Raw genomic sequence first — 19,462 nt, 5'->3', positions numbered from 1 at the left:
GTTTTTGAATGGAATACCTCCACCCTATTTGTTATGAAAAAGAAAAAAAAAACACTTAATAAATAATTTTAAATTTAATATTTTTTATTAAAAAAAGGGAAATTAGACTTAATATACATGTGGTTAGACCCGTTTTGACTTTGACATATGTGATTTGAAAATTATTACTTTGCCCTCTTGACATGGTCCCTGTTGGACAACTGTTACCAACCTTCTTCCTTGCCGTTAGAGAAATACATTTTGACACAAAAACATAAAAGAAAACAGATCAAACACCTCTCCAAAAAAAGCTTTTTCACACCATTTTCATGCACTCGCAGAAGTATGCTCTCATACAATTGCCTGCATTGTGTGCTCACTTTCTTTTCAGTCTCTTCCGTACCCCTTTTTGTCTTCGATGAAAAGTCTCTGTGTTTTTGTGGATTAATTTATACACAAAAACAAAACAAAGAATAAGTAGTAGTAGTAATCTAATCCATCTTCATAACAAACACAGTTAATTAATACGCATCACTCTCTCCTATCCATCAGATCTAGCCTAAGAACAACCCCAGGCCTAATGCCTTTTGTCTGAGTTTCTAACCACAAAAAAAAAAAAAAAAGGGTCTCCTTTATAATTTTTTTCAAACTCCATTAGTTTTTCCAATCTCAAAAGAAGAAATCGCTTCAGCAAGAGAGTTGATGTGAGATGTGGGCCTATGTTTTTGCCTTCAGATTTTTTTCTTTCAGTGGTTTTATGCTTCAGTGTGAGATGTGGACTGTGGAGAGATCTGAAGCAGTGAAACCATTGTTTTTTTTTTCTACGAGCCAAGGAAAAAATAAAGAAACACAAGTTGGTGTTTTTATAGTTCGGTATTTAACTAGACACATGGCTGAAATTTAAGAAATGTACATAAGAAATAGTACAAATCTGCGAAAGTCAATCCAATAACATAGATTTTGCCTATTGATTTGCTCTAAATCTTGTATATAGAACCAACTGTTCACTTGGGTGAAAAAAAAAATACTATTATTTTAATTGAGAAATGTGAAGAGAAGAAAAAGAAATGAAAGAGAAGAGAGAGAAACATGATTTTTTATATTATTTGATGTTGTAGTTTATATTAATTTATTGAGTTGTATATAAAAATAGAAACTGGAATGTTGGGTGAGTTGTAAATGAGATGGTAAAATAGATAAAGTAGGTTTTGAGGTTATAAAATAGAACTTTTTTGGAATCCCGAATGAGAATGCTTTAACAAAAACTACCTTAAGTGGGTAAAGTGATAATTTTCAAACTTTAGATGACAAAGTTAAAACAGGCCTAACCACAAGTGGTTTAAGTTTAATTTCCCCTATAGATTATAGATTATGAGCAATGCTAAATGCACAATATTTTCGCAACAAATTATTTGTGGTAAGTTGTTATTTGTGGTAAGTTGTTATTAGTGGGTAAAAAAGTGATGTTCGTTGTTGGCCCAAATTAGAACCAATAACAGCTTATTACCTAAAATTTGTTGTAAACTTATTATGTACAAACATTTCTGCATAGATGATAGAGATAGTAACCCTTTATTACAAAAACAAAACATTTTTATCCCTAAAACAAAACGTCACATAGTGTATAAAAAAAAAAATTTGGAAAAAAAAACACTCATATCCATAGATTCCATAACACTATTTTGTCTTTCTGCAAACAAAACAAAGTAGCATGATCCACTTAAAACACTTTTTTTTCTTTTGCTGGCCACATGTTCTCAAGCCAAAGTCTTTTGTAGTTTTGTTTTGGCATTTGTTTTGGCATGGCAATAAACCGTTAATCCCATAACTTGAATAATTTTTTTCTAGACCTCCAAGCATTTTGTACATATGCCAATTGAAATATAAAACTCTTAACTTTTATTATAGAATCTTAATTAATATAATTTAGATTAATTTTATTTTCAATCTTGCCTTTTTATCTATCCCGAAACATACACCAAGAATCTATAAGTACCAAAGGTCCTAAGCACATAAGCTGTCTCACTAAGTCCGCTCACCTTCGAAAATGTTTTCTCAAGTTTCCGTAGCCCTTGCTCAAATCTATATTTATATATTACTAAAAGCTGAAGTGTAGCATTTATAGCTGCTGAACTCCTGTTGCACCACCTCATTGCCACATCATTTGCCAGATAATTATCATTCTTTTTCTTTACAAAAAAAAAATATAAATAAATTATTAACTTTACTATTCATCTTTATCGGTTTTAACATTTATATATATATATATATATATATATATATATATATATATATATATTTCCTTTTTATTTCCAATTTTCCTATAATTTTTTTGCATTTTTTTTTTTTAATATTTACACTTTCTTCAATCTTTCTTCTTCCCTTACCTTTTCATCTTCCCACTACCCTCTACTTTAATATCACTATTCATCTTTCCCTTCATCTTCCTTTATTTGTCTCTACTTATTCATTCCCCCTTACTATAAATTTGTCGTTCTCTCTTCCATTCTTTACATAGTTATCTCTCACAAAAAAGGTTATCTCTCTCTCTCTCTCTCTCTCTCTCTCTCGCTCTCAATGTTTTGGTGGATTTTTATTTTTGTTGCATCTCCGCTTTAGGTTGATAAATTTTTGTGTTTTTTAGAACTCTAATTTAGGTTGATACGATTTAGTTTTGTGTTTTAAGTTATTATTATTATTATTATTTTTTCTCTTTGATCGTTAAATTTTATCCAATTATGTTATAAAAAATTAAAGATAGTAGATAAAAATATAATAGTATTCCATTACATAGAATAATTTGGATAATTTAGTTTTTATTGTTATATCTTTTAATTTTTTTTTCTCCTCATCTTATTTTATTCAATATACAAATTCAACCACATCCTCCTTATCATTAAATTATTGATATTTTTTTTTCTCTCTCTCTATCTCTCTCTTTTTGTTTTAAAAAATAAAAAATGTAATATTTTACTTAAATTCAAATAAAAGAAAATTGTGCTCATCAAATTGTACTCATTTTTTTAACAGTTACACTTTCTCCAACCTTTCTCATTCCCTTTACCTTTTCATCTCCCTAAACATTCTACCTTGATATCATTCTTCCTCTTTCCTTTTATTTTTCTTTATATTGTTTCTTTTTATAATCATTCTCTTAGTATAAATTTTCCATTCACTCTTCTATTTTTTACATAATTTTCTCTCACAAAAAATTGGTTATTTCCCACTCTTTCTCCCTCAATTTTTTGGTCGATTTTATTTTTATTTTTATTTTTCTTGCATCTCTATTTTAGCTTGATAAAGTGTTGTATTCTTTAGAATTCTATTTTGGTTGATGAAATTTAGTTTTGTGCTTTAAATTTTTTTTATCACTTTGATTGTTAAATGTTATCATATTGCATTATAAAGAATTAAAGATAGTATATAAGAATACATTATTATTACATTACATCGAATGATTTGGATAAGTTAGTGTTTATTGTTATATATTTTATTTTTACTTTTTTCTCATATAATTTTATTCAGCATTTAAATTCAGTTACATCCCTCATTTATATCGTTAAATTATTTATATTTCCTCTCCTTTTAAATTTTTAAAAATTTAAAATATAATATTTTGCCTAAATTAAATAAATAAAATTGTCCTTATTAAGTGAAGTGATGCTAGGGAAACACTAATAATGCATATTAATGTCATAGGAGCAATGCATCAAAGGAAAATAAAATACAAAACAAATCAAGTTAGAAACACTAAATAAAAAAAAAAAAAAAACTAATAATGCATATTTAATGTCATAGAATCATCATCAATTTTTGGATAATGATACGTTGCCAATGGAGAGAGAAAGAGAGAGAGAGAGAGAGAGAGAGAGAGAAGACAAAGAGAGAGACAGAGAGAGAGATTTTTTTTTGTTGAGAAACACACACACACACACATATATAGGGGAAGGGGAATGAAATAAGGGAATATACTCACATGCCAACACCAAAACTGCATGCGGTAGTTAGTGTCGCGAAGTAAGTGATAAACTTCTTCTCAATATCACACCTTACCGATGTAGGATGACTCGACAACACCGAGTATCTTTTTTTATTTGAGAAACACACACACACACACACACACACACATAGAGAAAGAGAGATAGTAAAGAAAAAAAAAACAATACAAAGTAATAAACAATAGATAAAGAAAAAAAAATCAAGCGTCAATTAGTAACTGTTGATTGGAAAACAAGAGGTTGTAAGGATAAGTAAAAAATAAAATAAAGATTATCGTGTGGAGAATATTAAAAACTTTACAGTGTAGTAAAATAAACCGTTAAATTCACTTAAAAAATTAAATCAATAATTAAATACAATCATAATACTAAATTTAAATTTAAAACTAATCAAACTCTAACTATGAAAACCATATTAATCATAAATAAATAAAAAGATGTTCTCTGGTAGTAGTAGAAATTACATAAGAAATAAAGTTAGAAAAAATTTAAAATTTCTTTTTTGACCTTTCATTTTAGCTTATTTATATAATATATATATATATATATATATATATATATATATATATATAATTTTCATACACTGTTACTTTTGAGAATCTAATGAACAATGCTATCTCTCATTTAATGTCTTTGTTATGCAAATCATCAGTTAGTAAATATACGATAATGGTAAGAAGCGTTGCAAATAAGATCACTAAAAAAAACATATAAAATTAATTAGCCATTATCATTATGGAGTAGTGGTCTATAATTTTACGCATCCAAAGAAATGGAATTTTAGAGTTTTTTTAAAGGTATGTGTAAAGATTCACATTATATATATGTGTGTGTGCGTGTGTAAAGGTTAAAAAGAAGAATATCTAAGGTTTATATTTACTTAAAAACTAATGAAAAACCAATGGTTGATAACTAAAATTATAGTATTAATAAAATATTTAATGAGATCATCCTAAAAAAATTATCACGCACAACGTTTGGATTTGCGACTAGTATCTTTAAAATATGCAACAAGCTCACCAATGCAGAACCAGGAGTGCAAGTTCTCAGTTTTGAAGGAGTGCAGTAACACTTTTCTTTGCATTTAGAATTGGCTAATTTAGAAAATGTAGTTATAGAATGCAATACCAGGACAGATTGTAACACACCCAATGCATGCCATAAAGAGAGTACAGTTGAGCCACAAAACTTTCTTTAGACCCACCAATGCAGTATAGGAAAGTTTATCATATCATCAATAGCTAGAATATTCTAGTAACTAAGCACCCAGCCAAGCAAAACAAAGTAACATTAAGTGCAACATGGGATGCTATCTCTCTTTCACGGAAAATACTAGGAATATATTTGAAATATTATGTCCAAAGAAACATAACTAAGAGGTACATGGATCAAAAGAAAATAATGCAATTTTTGCAATCACAGTGATACAGCTGATATGAGCTTGGAATACAACACCTCTGTCCAACAAAACAGGAGGAGAATGAGAAGGTTCATGCTGTTCTTGAAGAAAACCCTCTGATCTTATTCGGGGCTATCAAGGCTAGCGGTGTTGAATGATCTCAACCAGTGCTAGAACAACAGAAACAATGTGGACTGCGACAAAATAAATGGTTTGTGTGAACAGTAGGGCATAATTGCAAAAGTTAAATGTTAAAATGATCACTAGAGAAAATAACTCCAAAGCTATAGATAATTTAGTGCAAAGTCTAAAATCTCAAGCCAAATAGTGATTTAGTAGGTAAAGCAGAAGTGGACATTGTAATGTTCTAAATTGTTAGCCTGAAGAGCAGATGGAAAACGTTGATATTTTTATGATGACAAGATCCTACAATTTTGATAAGGCTATGATGGGTACATGCTTGAAGCAGAAAAAGCCATATTGTTTCAAAGGCCACGCCAATTATGTGCCTTCCCTAAAACCATTAGGTATTGGGTTATAGGAATTCAAGGCTCTAGAGTGGCCAAGGAGTGATAATTGTATCTTATGTAAGATTTTAAACTTACATCTGTATTAAAGTGTTGAAGGTGTGCATACTATGACTCTTCCTGAACAGTGTCACTCTAGAGCTAAACATCATACGAGAGCCATCAAAACACAAAGCTCCCTATATTAGTTTCTCCATTCCTTGCTTCACAAACAGAATTCAATGATCACATTGCAGTTTTGATTGGTAAATACTAATCATTTACTCATTTCAGATCAAACCCACAACTTCAAGATCTTCCCCTTGTTTATGATAGGGAAAGAAGAAGCCACTGGTACAAAGACCAATGACCATACTAATAGGCAATCTTAACAGAAATACAAATTAGGAATAGCCCAAGGAAGTAAAACAATCAAACACTTATTTTTTTATGAGTAATTAATGAGTTTTATTAAAGAAGAGTAGTGTTCAAAATGTAGAGCCTCTTAAAGAATTACAATCATAAATTTAAAAGGTCCCCAAAAAATTCATTGTACAACATTCAATTTGCAAATTCTAGAAACTAGATTTGATATCTTAACTGGTTTTTCCATGCCTTCAAATGTTCAGTTATTCAAGTCCCTCCAAATTGTCCACATAAGACAGTGAGGAACTGCCAGATGCTACTTATGTTCTGATTATATGTACCTTTCCAGCAGCAATAACATCTATCACCTTCTTGGCATCAACTAATGTAACCCAAAAGCAACAGAAGAAAGGACCAAAAATCATGACCTACTAAGCAATGAACCAAAGATGGTGTACTAACTTACTACTTATCTTTCATAAATACCACACTAATTGACTAAGACCATTGATGTTCAGCTTGTTGATGAGGGTTGCTTCCATAACAAATTCATTTGCTTTCTCAGTGTTGATCTGAAGTGGCTCAGTGACATGGTGAGGAATAAGAACTTTAAGGCTTTAAGTCAGTATGGAGTAAAATCACTGGATGTGGTTCTTGGAACCTACATAAAGCAAGTTATTAGTGGTAATGTGGCTGATCTTATTCACTGAAAGAATGTTTTTGGTGCCAAAAAGTACCAAAAAGAACCAACGAAAGGCTTTCTCAATTATGTCTTTAAAGCATTTAAGGCAACCATTGTTCTTGTACTTTTGGCCTGTGCTATAATCTCTGCTTTTGGAATCATACAGCATACAATTATCACGGTGGGAGTATTATTGTTGCTGTCATTCTGGTTGTTGCTGTTTCCGTTGTCTTAAACTTCAAGCAATCCAAGCAATTTGAAAAGTTCTCCCTAAAGAGTGGAGACATCAGGGTGGATGTATTGAGAGATGGGCAGCACCAACATATTTCAATGCACTTGTTGGTATTCTCACTACTAGTCATAATCATGGTGTCGAAAATTGCAAAAGGTCTGCCTCTGGCTGGAAAACAACTTTTTGGCTTATTCTATGAAATACATGATAGTTGGTCATGCCTTGGCTAGGGATCTCGGATTGTGAGACACTGGAGTAAGACATAAGTATCTACACTGACAAAACAGGTACTTGTACATTAAATGAGATGAAGGTAACATAATTTTTCTTTTAAAAGAAGCAATGAGGGAAGGTACTCCCATAGAATGGTATCATATGTTCTTGATAAATAAAACAAGAAGCAACTGGTTTACACACAACCAATATTATTTACAAAGTAGATTATGAATCACTTGTAAAGATTTCTGGAGCCCTACTAAGAAAGTGACACTTTCTTGGGCTTGTCTTTGATTTGAGTATGAATATCAATAAATTCTATAATCCATGTTAGACTTAGATTCAAAGAAAAATATAAGTGGAGTTTCAATGAAGATGAAGAGTGAGAAGTTTGTTCGCACCTCACTAGAAGGGAACTGCCGAGACTAAGGGATATATATTTAAGAGACTACATGCTAGACAGCCTTTAACGTGACATCAGAGTAAAAAGAAATCTCTTCCCCCAAGGCCAATTCATTAAATAATACCAATCCTATGACAAATCAATAGTTATTCCAAAGTAATTATTAGTTTTACTAAGTATCAAAAATTTCTATGAAACTTAAAAAAAAAAAAAAAAGTCATTCCTCCTTGAATTTTCATAGGAATACAATTAAGAAATAGGTGACCAACAACGTCGAGGGTGAATTTCATACATTCAAATGCAAAAAGAAGTAATAAATACCATTAGTTTGGGAACAATATTAAAAAACTCAAACTTTAGTGGATCAGACAACTTGCTCCAAATTGGACTAACCAAAATGTCATACCACTTTTCATGTTAGTTATATTTTTTTCATATTCAACAAATCAGCAAGGTAGAAGGCCCTAAATCATACTAACCAAAATTACAATGAAGCATATGCAAACGGAACTCAGAGCAAAGTAACCTCATGACTACTCTAGTATTGAAACCAAATTATATGACCAACAATTATTATAAGTTAGAGAAAAGAAAAAAGAAAAAAACACATTTACACATTGACAAGTTACAAAAAAATACTAGGTACTTCTTTATAAATATTTTTCAGAAGGAAATTGTTTGCCATCTTTTCATTAGTTGGATAATTGGTATAGAAAGATGATCGATTGTCAGCAAATCAGACTTTAAATTTTTTGCTTCAATAAGGAGAAAAACACCAAAGAAATTATAAGAATATTCAGCTCCCAAGGTTTTGCAACAATGCTGAAGTCATAGTACATCTAAGTATAATGGTAACTCTGGCAAGAGAACAACAATACCTCAAAAGGAATTAAGCAGTATGGGTATGAATCACGCAGGCCATGATCAAATGCAAAGCAAAGGGAGGCCAGGGTGGCTGTTGCTTCCCATGGGATTAATTTTTTTAATATTTCTTTTATGTATATGTGTGTGTGTATATATATATATATACACATTGGTTTTTTTTAATATTTTATTTTATATATATATATATATATATATATATATATATAGAGAGAGAGAGAGAGAGAGAGAGAGAGAGAGATAAACCTTTGACTGTATGCCCCAATTCCTCCACTGTTTTAGATATCAAAACCACATAATCCCATTTGAAAGCAAGAGGTTTTGATGGGATTAAGTTAACATTAAATGTATACCAGGAAAATTATTGGTCCTTACTAAGAGAATTTTTTGCTTGCATTAAAATTTTATTATTAGCCATACCTTATTTGAAATAACATATATTTTCCTTCAACTGAATATGTTACTGTCCCCTTAAAAAAAGACCCTAGGTTGTATATATATATATATATATATATATATATATATATAAAAAGGGTGTTCATTAGAGAGAAGCAATATACATGAAATTGGCCTAAACAAGGTGGCTAACTAAGGAGAGAGTATTTAAGAATGTATGATCATATTCCAATGTAGAGAAAAAGAAGTTGATTGATTTCATGACAAGGTGACTATGAAAAGCTGTGGGCCAAGTGTACTAATTTATAAGTTAATGCCTTTAATTTTTGGTGACCTGGCCTCCGAAAAGCTATACATGCCCTGGCCCAGGCAGTAACAATCTCATGACCAGGCCACATATAGTTACAAGCTAACTAGTGCACAAATCACCTCTGACAGGGCTTGTTTTAGGTGACTATTTTATCAACCTAAAGCTCAAAGTAAGTTTTAGATTGAACTACAAAAAGGTTAATCAAACTTTGATAGAGTTTTCAATAGTTTAATTCAAGATATCCCAAGCAGAGTAACACACAAAGTAATGCTTATGAACATACCTCAATGACCTAAGCAAATTCTGGGAGGCTGGAGCGAGGGCAATCAGGTATTTTTATTGAAATTGCAACTTGGTCTTTGCCTTTTCACTCACTTGTTAAGAGCATTCATCTTTTCTGCAAACAAGATCACAAGTTCTTAAGCATAAAGATTCTTCATGTCAGGCACATGCATAAAGGGTCCATTCCTATGATTGCAATATAAAAATTCCCTACAAATTAAATAACTTCTACATTGATGGATTTCATCACAAGAAAATAAAGCATTTAAAATAAAGTGTATTTCCCTTGTACTCTTTGTAACTCATAAAGATGATAACACAGTCTGACATAGGGAAAGAGTTGTAAATAGCAAACACAGCTGAATAGAAAGTAAATGACAAAAAATTGACTCACAACTATATTTGCTGCATGAAGGACTTAGAAAACTTCCTAGAGACATTAAAAGCCAATCTTCATAAGTGGTCTCCATAAAAGGCAAAGCCAAAGAATACTCCTTGGTGATGTTGTAACAAAAGGGGAAAAAAGAATAAACGAAATCAACATCTAATATGATAATTTATGAATGCTAAATTTCACATATGTATGCATTTACAATGAAAAGAATGGAAGATTGAAGCATAATCATGAAAAAAAAATGAATTTAACCAATCACCTTTCCTCAACTACCAATAGGAAGCATCATTCTCTGGTGTGGCCTCTTTCTTGAGAGTAATAGCACAAGACAAGCAGCCTGGTCATACTGAAGCTTGATTTAAAGCAAAAATATTATGTTAAAGATAACCACTACATTGATGTTGGTTGAAAACGCAGACATTATGTTAAAAAAAAGTGAACAGAAAATTAAAATAACAAAACCATAGTATGCAACTTTAAGAGCTGACATGAGAGAACATTTGTTGCTCTGGTACTCTAAATCTTAATACTCATACAAATATTTAAAACTCAAAGTATTAGAGATATAGCGCACAATGATTGATCATGCCTTTTTGCCATGACAGTCACAGTTATGGTGGTGGTAACTCTGGAAGGTCTACCTCTATCAGCTGCTCTTACATGTGGCATATTCTATGAAATGCTTGATGCTTGATTACACCAGGGTTTGAGAACCTTCTGCTTGTTACACAATGGACTGAGCCACAAAAAAAAATCTTCACTGACAAAACAGGTACTTGACAGTTAATGAGATGAAGCTAACAGAATCTTGGCTTGGCAAAGAAACAACGAGGGAATGTATTTCCTAAGAAAAAGTAGAAATTTTTTTTTTATAAGGCAACAAGTTTTTGGTTTCAACACAGCTAGTACAATTTACAAACAGGATTTCTGCATGATCGGTTGAAGGATTTGGAAGCCATACAGTAAAAGTACTACATTATTGGGCAATCTACGATTTAGGTATCAATATCGATAAAATCAAGCAAAATTCTGAGATAATCTAAGTCAAGGCCCTCAATTCAAAGAAAAATAGAAGTGGGGATTTCGAAAAGAGGAAGAGTAAGAAGACTATATGCACTCTTTAGAGTAAACATCAAAATGATCACCGGTGACAATGAACATGCAGCAAGAGTGATAGCTTTGGAATGCGGGATTCCCAATCTTGATGAGGATTTCAACAATGAAGCTATAGTAGAACAGGGAATTTTCAAAAAATACTCACCAGAAGAGAGAACTGCCGGTGTGAATCATGTATTTATTCTAAGAGAAGAAAATTATTGGGCTTTCCATGGGAATCCAAGACACTGAAGTGGAAAAGGAGAGCACAAATACTGTCATCCTGGTTATTTACTTCTGCAGTGACAGTTTTGAGTTGGAGAAGGTGTGTATCTAAGAATAGTCAAAAGTTCATTCAGTTCCAGCTCACAATGAATGTTGCTGCCTTTGCATCAACTTTAGCCATGGCGCGCAATGACTTCATAGTAAATCCATCAATCAAAGCAATTTATAACCAAAGCCATAGAAGTCTTACTGATGCTGCAATGTAGGGCATGATCTATTTTTGGGGTGTGTGACATAGTGAAAGAAACCCTCATTTTCAACACTTTTTCCTCTGTCAAGTCTTCAATAAGTTTGACCCTAGGCAACTGGAGAAGAACAAATTTAGGGGTTATTCAAGAACAAGATGTTTTTAATAATTTTAAGGTTTACCATAGTTTTTCAGCTAGTGATGGTGGGCTTAGAGAAGTGGTTTGTCAATTGTCAGTACCGAGAGGCTGATTGGGGGCAGTGGGGTGCTTGCATTGGACTTGCAGCTTTGTTTTGGTCGACAGCTTTGGCTCTTCAAGTGTAGTGCAGTTTCTGGCAAGCAGTTGTCTAAGCAAAGATGCTCTGCTTCCTGAAATAGTAAATGATAATCATTGCAATAGTCCCCCAACTCCACCCCCACAAAAGAAAAGTATCTAAGATTCAGCCAATAGTTCCAAATCATTTCTAATACATGAATTTTTGTTTTAGGTGAAGTGAATATTAAATTTAGTGCTAAGGGATATCAATTCAGGAGAAAGGTTCCAGTTAGCCTTTAACATGAGGTATGTTCAAGATCACAAGGAGAAATAACCATTATTTGTATGAGAAGAACAACATAAAAATCATATTTCATTCAATAAGACAATTTATTCTAAACTTGGCCAACTGGAATATCAATTCATTTAATCTTATTCATATTTTGTTATATTTAACAGAACTATAATACAAAAGGCCTTAAGTCATACTAACCAAAATTAAAACAGTCCAAGCTAGGCCTAGAGTAACCTCATGACTACTCGCATATTAAAATCAAATTATATTTCCAACAATTATTTAGCTGGTATACATATAACGTGAACTTAGTACCTTCAAAAGGGTCGAAGATTCCAAGAGAGACCTCATTAGCATCTGAGTGACCTTTCAGAACTGGTGCTAAGTATTAATAAATTGATAAATTATAGTCCAAATACACATGTTGCAGAAGAACAGAAAACGAATGCAAGTCCACTAGGATGTGTGACTGTGTGAGCAACATATTAGAAAGAGGAGAGAGAGGTAACAAACTTCTATCTGCTTACTGTTGGGGGAACATTTACAGGCAACAATAAACTAGAGTCATTAGACCCCAGTGCCCATTTTATGAGGCTGTTCAGTACATTATTATCTGAAAAAAGAAGCCAAAGCCAAAATATCCTTCATTATGCTCCTCCATTCCCAGCCGAGCTTGCAAGCTGAATTTACACTGAAGTTGATAATAGTAGCTGCAATTTAAAAGATAAATCCTCAACAACCAGCTAACAATATAAATATTATCTCTAGCACAAATTCATTGGACTACAAAAAAAGGAAGAGAAATAGCAATCCAATTGTGCAATCTGTATTGTATTTTACTATTATATATCCATAGTAATATTTTATCAAATACTTGGAGTGCTTACCTTTATACCCTCTACCACAACTTGTTCAAGTCTCTCCTCATTTGCCAATGGCATTGCCCATCTTATTGCAGAGGCTTATCCCACGTCTGATTGCTCTGCCATTCCCCTCTTGATTTCTGACAACCACAGCCAAGCCTACATTATTTTGATCACATGACGCATCGAAGTTAAGCTTCACCAGTTGATCAGGTGGTTTGGTCCAAGCACGTTCCCTTTTTTGCTCTTCAGTTCGCCTCGTAGTCCCAAGTGATCTCAAGTTAGAGTCATACTGTGTGTTAAGACGATGGGCTAGCTGATTTATGCTTTCTTTAGTCTCTGAAACCAGAGCTTTCACCCGTGCATCCCAAAGGATTTTCATCGCCACTATTGCATACCGTGTGAATTCATCTTTGGTGACTCTTTCTGCTAATAATTCCTTTGGGGGGCCAACTATTTTTTCAATGAACTCCTTTACAGATTTAGCTTGGATCATTTCAATGCGAAAACCCCATCTACCACCATACCACATTCCTTTGGCATAGGAACAACATTGAAATAGATGTAAGGCTGAATCTTCTGCTATTTCACAAAGAGGGCAATAATTGGCATTTTGGGTTTCAGAGCGTTCGGCCACCTCTTGCTCGAAGGGAAGAACCCCTGCAGCCACTCTGGATAAAAATAACTTTGATCTTTCATCAAAAGTTGCTTCTTTTAATACCTTATCTACAGTAGAATTCTGAGGGTGGCATATGCATGCCACATGGACCCCACACCTTCTTATTGTAACTTCTGCTAATTCTCTGTAGCCGTTTGAAATTTCACACCGAAGAGTAACAACATTCCGATCGCCTAAACTGCGGCGTTGTAATAAGTCATGTCTAACACTTACATAACAAAACCACATAAAATTTAATGAATCAATTGCAAATGTACATCTCTTGAGCCTTTCTTCAAAACCATTAATGAACAAGTAGATAGAACAACCAAACGCTTGAGATATTAATGGCACATTATCCTTGTGTTTTATGTTTAAAGCAAAACATACAGCAAATGATGGAAATTTCTGACCAACTGAGAATGCTATGGAACTTCCATGACTCTGATGGTTGAACCACTTTGGAATTGTAGTTCCTGGAAGTGTAAGGACATAAGAAGACCACTTAGAAGCGAAGTCCAATTCAGATGAAGAGCCCAATTGAGATCCAAACTCCTGATGCGATGATCTCATATTAGGATAACCACATACTAAATTCCGTGGAAGCCTTATCAAATCTCCAAGCTGCTTGCAATTAACAAAATTTTAGTTCAACAAATTTAGTAAGGAAAGTTAACCAAATTTTTTTTATTTTAAATATAAATTAGAGAGATACCTGACTAAATAATCTTCTTATACATTGTGAATTCAACCAAATGCGCCCTATTGAATATACATCTCTTATACAAGGTGGAAGCCTTGGAATTTCCCGAAGGTTCCGGCAATGGCGAATGGAAAGGGTATCTAATTTCGGACATGTACGTGCAATTTCAGGGAGGGTAGTGATGTTGCTGTCACGTACACTTAAATATCGTAATTCGGGGAAGCAACCAGAAGTACCCCTGGCTTTTGGAAAATTTTCACACTCATACAACCAGAGCACCCTAAGATTTTGTAAATTATAGATGTTACTTGAATCTTTCACGTTTTTTAAACTTATACACAAGGTATGAAGGCTAATGAGATATCCTATTGATGAAAGCACCGCTAATCTTTCCGTTCTTTGCAGAAGACTTCCACACAAATTAAAATCAAACCATTTAAGAGATTTCAACTGGAGCTTTCTTGGAAAAATTCTAATATTTTGGCATTCACGGAGATCCCAATATTTAAGCTCTTCAAGAAGTCCATTAGATTGATGAACCTCAACTAAATTTTTGCATTCATAAAGTTCCAGCTTCTTTATGTGTGGAGAAATCGCTGATAAGTCAGGTACCTTTGTAATATTTTTACAATATTTGAAATTCATATATTTCAATGTTTCGAACCGACATCTCTGTATTAGAAGGAAAGTTTTTTAAATTTATTAGTAAGAAGAAAACAAACTTTAAAATGATAGACTAAGAGCATAGATTAATAAATGATCAATAATGAATTATAATAGACATTTTTTTTCCTTTAAAAAAAAGTATAATACACATTTTTTAAAATAAAAATGTTAAAAGTATAATAAGTTTTACCGCATAAATCCTACAAACTCATATAGTAATGAATATATATATATATATATATATATATATATATATATATATATATATATATTAGTTTCAACCTATGATGTCATGAAAAAATGTGCATATTGCAATGAATGTGATTGGTGTCAAATAGTTTATTGATTTGCACCCATAGACTCATCATGGTTGTGTGAACATTATCTAATATTTGTGCATAATTTTAACTTTATTTGTGGAGAAAATTACATGAAGTCCAACCAACCAACTAATGAATCCTGACTAAATTTATGCATCTATAAAGCTCCAACTTCTTTATGTATGGGGCAATCACTGATAAGTCAAGTATTTTTGTAATATTTTTACAATGTGTGAAATCCATATATTTTAATGTTTCAAACTGACACCTCTGCAAAAGAAGAATTTTTTTTTTTTTTTAAAATTGTTATTAAAAAGAAACAAAATAAGGCTAAGAGCTCATTCCAAAAAAAAAAAAAAAAAAAAAAGGCTAAGAGCATAGATTAGGAAATATTAACTCTTTTTTTTTTTTTTTGAGAAATAGAAGTAATGATTGTTCAATTATGAATTATAATACACACTTTAAAAATAAAAATGTTAAAGGTACTACAATTTTATAAACATAAAGCCTTCAAATTATTGTGGCAATGAATGTGATTGGTAGGTTTCACCCACCTCATAAATGAATATTTGAATTATCTGTTTATAATTTGTGACACATCAATTTGTATGTTCAATGTAGTAAAACTTGTAATATCTATAGCACTATTCTTTTTTTTTAATTAAAAAAAATTCAATAGTTCATTGATTTGCACCATAAATTTTATATGGTTACGTGCACATTTTTAAATATTTGTACACAATTTGATTTTATATATTAAAAGAATTTATAGAAAATTTATTTTATATAGTATTAAATTCATGGTTTTGTTTTAGCAACAACAAAAAAATGCACCTTAACTTATTCTCTAAAGGTACTCGTTAACAAAAAAAAATGTAATAAGAATTTATAAATGCTATGATTATACCTCGAAATGCTCATCCAATTCAATGTGGCTCCTTTGCATGTTAAGTACAACGAGTTTTGTAGGTTCATAGGTGGACGGCAATGACGATAAAGGACATTCATCCCAATCAAGTAAACTTAACCTATTGGGAAGATATTTAAGGTCTTCACAAATTACATTGCGAATTGTCAAATATTTGAGGTTTTTCATCTTTCCAAGATTCAATTGCATCTCTCTTGGACGTGGCAAGGACAATGTTATGCCTCGAATTTCATCTAATCCCTAATTGAACAAAGAATCACATGAATGACATTAGAAAATAAAACATATGATTATTAAATTTAAAACAAAATCATCTTCAACATTAAAATGATAAATCAAACACAATGAGAAAAAATTATTTATATTTGCATTGCGAGAAAAGGAAAAAGGTAAATCAAAAGGACTTATACCGTATCTTCATTTAGTACTTCAGGAGCATCCTCATAACACAATAGCCTTCTATATTTTTTTGACACTTCCGATTCTGGTCGAGCAATTTCCAAACCCATTTGTCGTATTAAGTCGTGCATCAATAATTCTTCATCTTTTGTAATGACTATGAGAGATTTATCGATAAGTTTTTCAATATCATAGTATGGATCATGAAAATTGCTACTTTGTAATGTATCTACAACCAAATTCTTGTAGAATCCTTTAAAAAAACATGCAATATCAAGGAAAATATCACGTTGATTTTGGTCCAATCCATCGTAGCTTATTTTAAGTACTTCTTGAATATTCGAATTAGGAATTCTTTTGTACTTATCTAATGCACTTTTCCAACATTGTAAATTTTTGCCATATAAATCAGCACCTATTATTTTTAAAACTAATGGAAGTCCTTTGGCATAACCTATAAATTGGTGTACGAGCTCCAAATAATCTTCTGTAGGCTTGTTTCTTTTGAGTGCATGATGACAAAAGAGTTCACAAGATTCACATTCATCTAATTCCTTAACCTCATAGTAAAATAAATGACAATCTTCTTGCAGAGAAGATGGCAACTTTTTGTCTCTTGTTGTGATAATAATTCTACTTCCAGAAGCAAACCAATTGCATTTTCCAAGCAAATCTTTAACTTGTTCTAATTTGTCTACATCATCTAGGATTAAAAGAATTTTTTTGTACCGTAGCTTTTCCATTATCACATTGATTCTTTTAGATTTACCATGCACTGTCAATTCTCTAGCCCTTAAGATCTCACAATAAAGTGCCTTTTGTAGTTGGAGTACACCATCATTTGTTTTTGAGTTTTCTCTAACATCCTCTAGAAAGCTACTTCCTTCAAAACGATATGCAATTAAGTCAAAAATAGCTTTTGCAATTGTTGTCTTACCTATTCCAGGAAGACCATGGATTACTAACATGCAAACATCGTTTGACTCAATATCTAACAGACAACTTATTTCCTCTATGCGAGAGTCTATTCCAACTAGGTATTCAGAAACAAATACTTGTGTACGATTTAATTTAGCACTTACGATCTCTTCTAAAATTTCTTCGATAAATCTAAATTCAGTGTGGCTGCAAATCACAAAGCATTTAAAACATGTTAGAAAATAGAAATATGATCTTGAAATGAATTCAAAATGTTTAGTTTGTGAACTACAACATAAATTTTGTTAGTTAAATTAAATGGCACGTAATTCATAGATTTGAGAACTATCATTACGAACTTTTTTTTTAGGTCAAAAAATTGACTTTAGGTTTTTGGCACAAAGATGCATGGAGTATCTGCTTTGGAATGGAAACAAACTCATTGAATATCCACTTCTAACACTTGAATGAATTTTTTAAAAAATTTAGGGAAAATTTTCTAAACATGACATGAGAGAAGTTTCAAATGAATTGATAAGAGTATCTATCATATATTCTTCCCCTTCTATCATTGAACCTTATATTCTATTTAGCTCACTACTAAAAGATATGATCAAAATATAAAAATTTTATAATCTCTTTTCTTTTCTTTTTTTAATAAAAAAGCAAACAAGAAGGGTTTTTTTGGGGTTGTTGTTTGTTTAGCAATAAAATTAATTGGTGATAACAAAGTAGAGATTAAACACATACTCATTATTGTAATGCCAACCAGATATATGGCTAGCTTCATTTAGGGCTGCCCTCCATCTCTGCACCTTCTCTTTATTATCCTTGAATTTTTTTTCATGCTTTACAAGTGCTTCTCCAAACTTTTTCTGTTGGTTACGTACATCTGATGGATCCACCTTGTAAAAAACCGGTAACACCACTTGGCCATCATTCTTACACTCAAGAATCTTGACAAGTTCATCCAAACACCAAGTAGAGGATGCATAATTTTTAGAGAATATAATTATCGAAATCTTTGAACTTTCAATAGCTTCAAGAAGTTCAGCGGAAATTTTTTCTCCTCTTGCAAGCTCATCGTCCATGAAAGTATTAATACCATTATTACGCAAAATACCATTCAAATGGCTGGTAAAACCATTGCGGGTATCTTCTCCTCTGAAACTCAAGAACACGTCATATCTGCATCGTTGGGTGAATGAGGAAGAGGAGGTTCCTCTGGTGGTCGAAAGGGCCATTGTGATTTTGATGCAGAGACAGTTGAGAAAATCTAAAAGGAAGAGGAGAGGAGAAAGAAAATAAAGATGCAATGGAATTAAAATTGTAAGAGTTTAAAAAGCGAAGTGAATGAGAAATAAAAAAAAATGAGAGATATTTCACAATGGTTTTTTTGAGAAAGAACGAGAATTGGCTGAGAATGAGAGAGTCAATGAATTGAGTTTTAGTTGTTGTGATGCCAGGCTAAAATAAGTAGTATTTTTTTGACTGGTAAGTGATTTTTTGGTACACGCGCTTTCTTTGATCCAAGAAAGTTCGAAGAAATTTCTTTGCAGTATCAAAATTTAACCCAAAAAAATAAAAAAAATAAAAATAATGTGGGCCAGAAATTTAAAACGTGTTGAATGGATCTCAATGATCCATTCCCTTTGTTTATGGAACCTATTTCATTAGTTTATTATATCTGGGAGACTAGGACTAACATAATGATATCAGCAGACAGGCAGACTAGGTAGAGATGATATTTTATATTCTAACCGTTAGGGACATAGATATAGTCATCATGGATAGCAGCTAGGTCATATGCAGCTAGTGTTACTGATGTATCACAGCTCTAGTAT

General features: G+C 32.0%; 1 protein-coding gene across 4 annotated transcripts in view; it reads right to left on the bottom strand.

Annotated features, from left to right (window-relative positions):
• The window catches only part of LOC142626729 (TMV resistance protein N-like), a 68,421-nt gene that overhangs the window by 14,941 nt on the left and 34,018 nt on the right, over nt 1-19,462 (bottom strand). Inside the window, exons 4-10 of one of the 4 annotated variants that reach the window (XM_075800439.1) lie at nt 14,400-15,059; nt 13,051-14,308; nt 12,479-12,873; nt 11,795-11,981; nt 11,616-11,730; nt 11,307-11,473; nt 10,635-10,781 (exon numbers count right to left, since the gene is read on the bottom strand). In XM_075800439.1, coding sequence (XP_075656554.1) covers nt 13,088-14,308; nt 14,400-15,059 — 1,881 coding nt within the window. In that variant the 3' untranslated portion in view covers nt 10,635-10,781; nt 11,307-11,473; nt 11,616-11,730; ... (1 more) ...; nt 12,479-12,873; nt 13,051-13,087. Of the gene's footprint in view, nt 1-10,304; nt 10,398-10,634; nt 10,782-11,306; nt 11,474-11,615; nt 11,982-12,478; nt 12,874-13,050; nt 14,309-14,399; nt 15,060-19,462 lie in introns of those variants that run through there. The other 3 variants (XM_075800436.1, XM_075800437.1, XM_075800435.1) reach the window with 3 other exon arrangements.

Source organism: Castanea sativa, chromosome 3 (genome assembly GCF_040712315.1).
Source record: "Castanea sativa cultivar Marrone di Chiusa Pesio chromosome 3, ASM4071231v1".
In the NCBI taxonomy this organism is placed as follows: domain Eukaryota; kingdom Viridiplantae; phylum Streptophyta; class Magnoliopsida; order Fagales; family Fagaceae; genus Castanea; species Castanea sativa.
The sequence above is the reverse complement of the archived record's forward strand: the minus strand, read 5'-3'. Positions and strand labels throughout refer to the sequence as shown.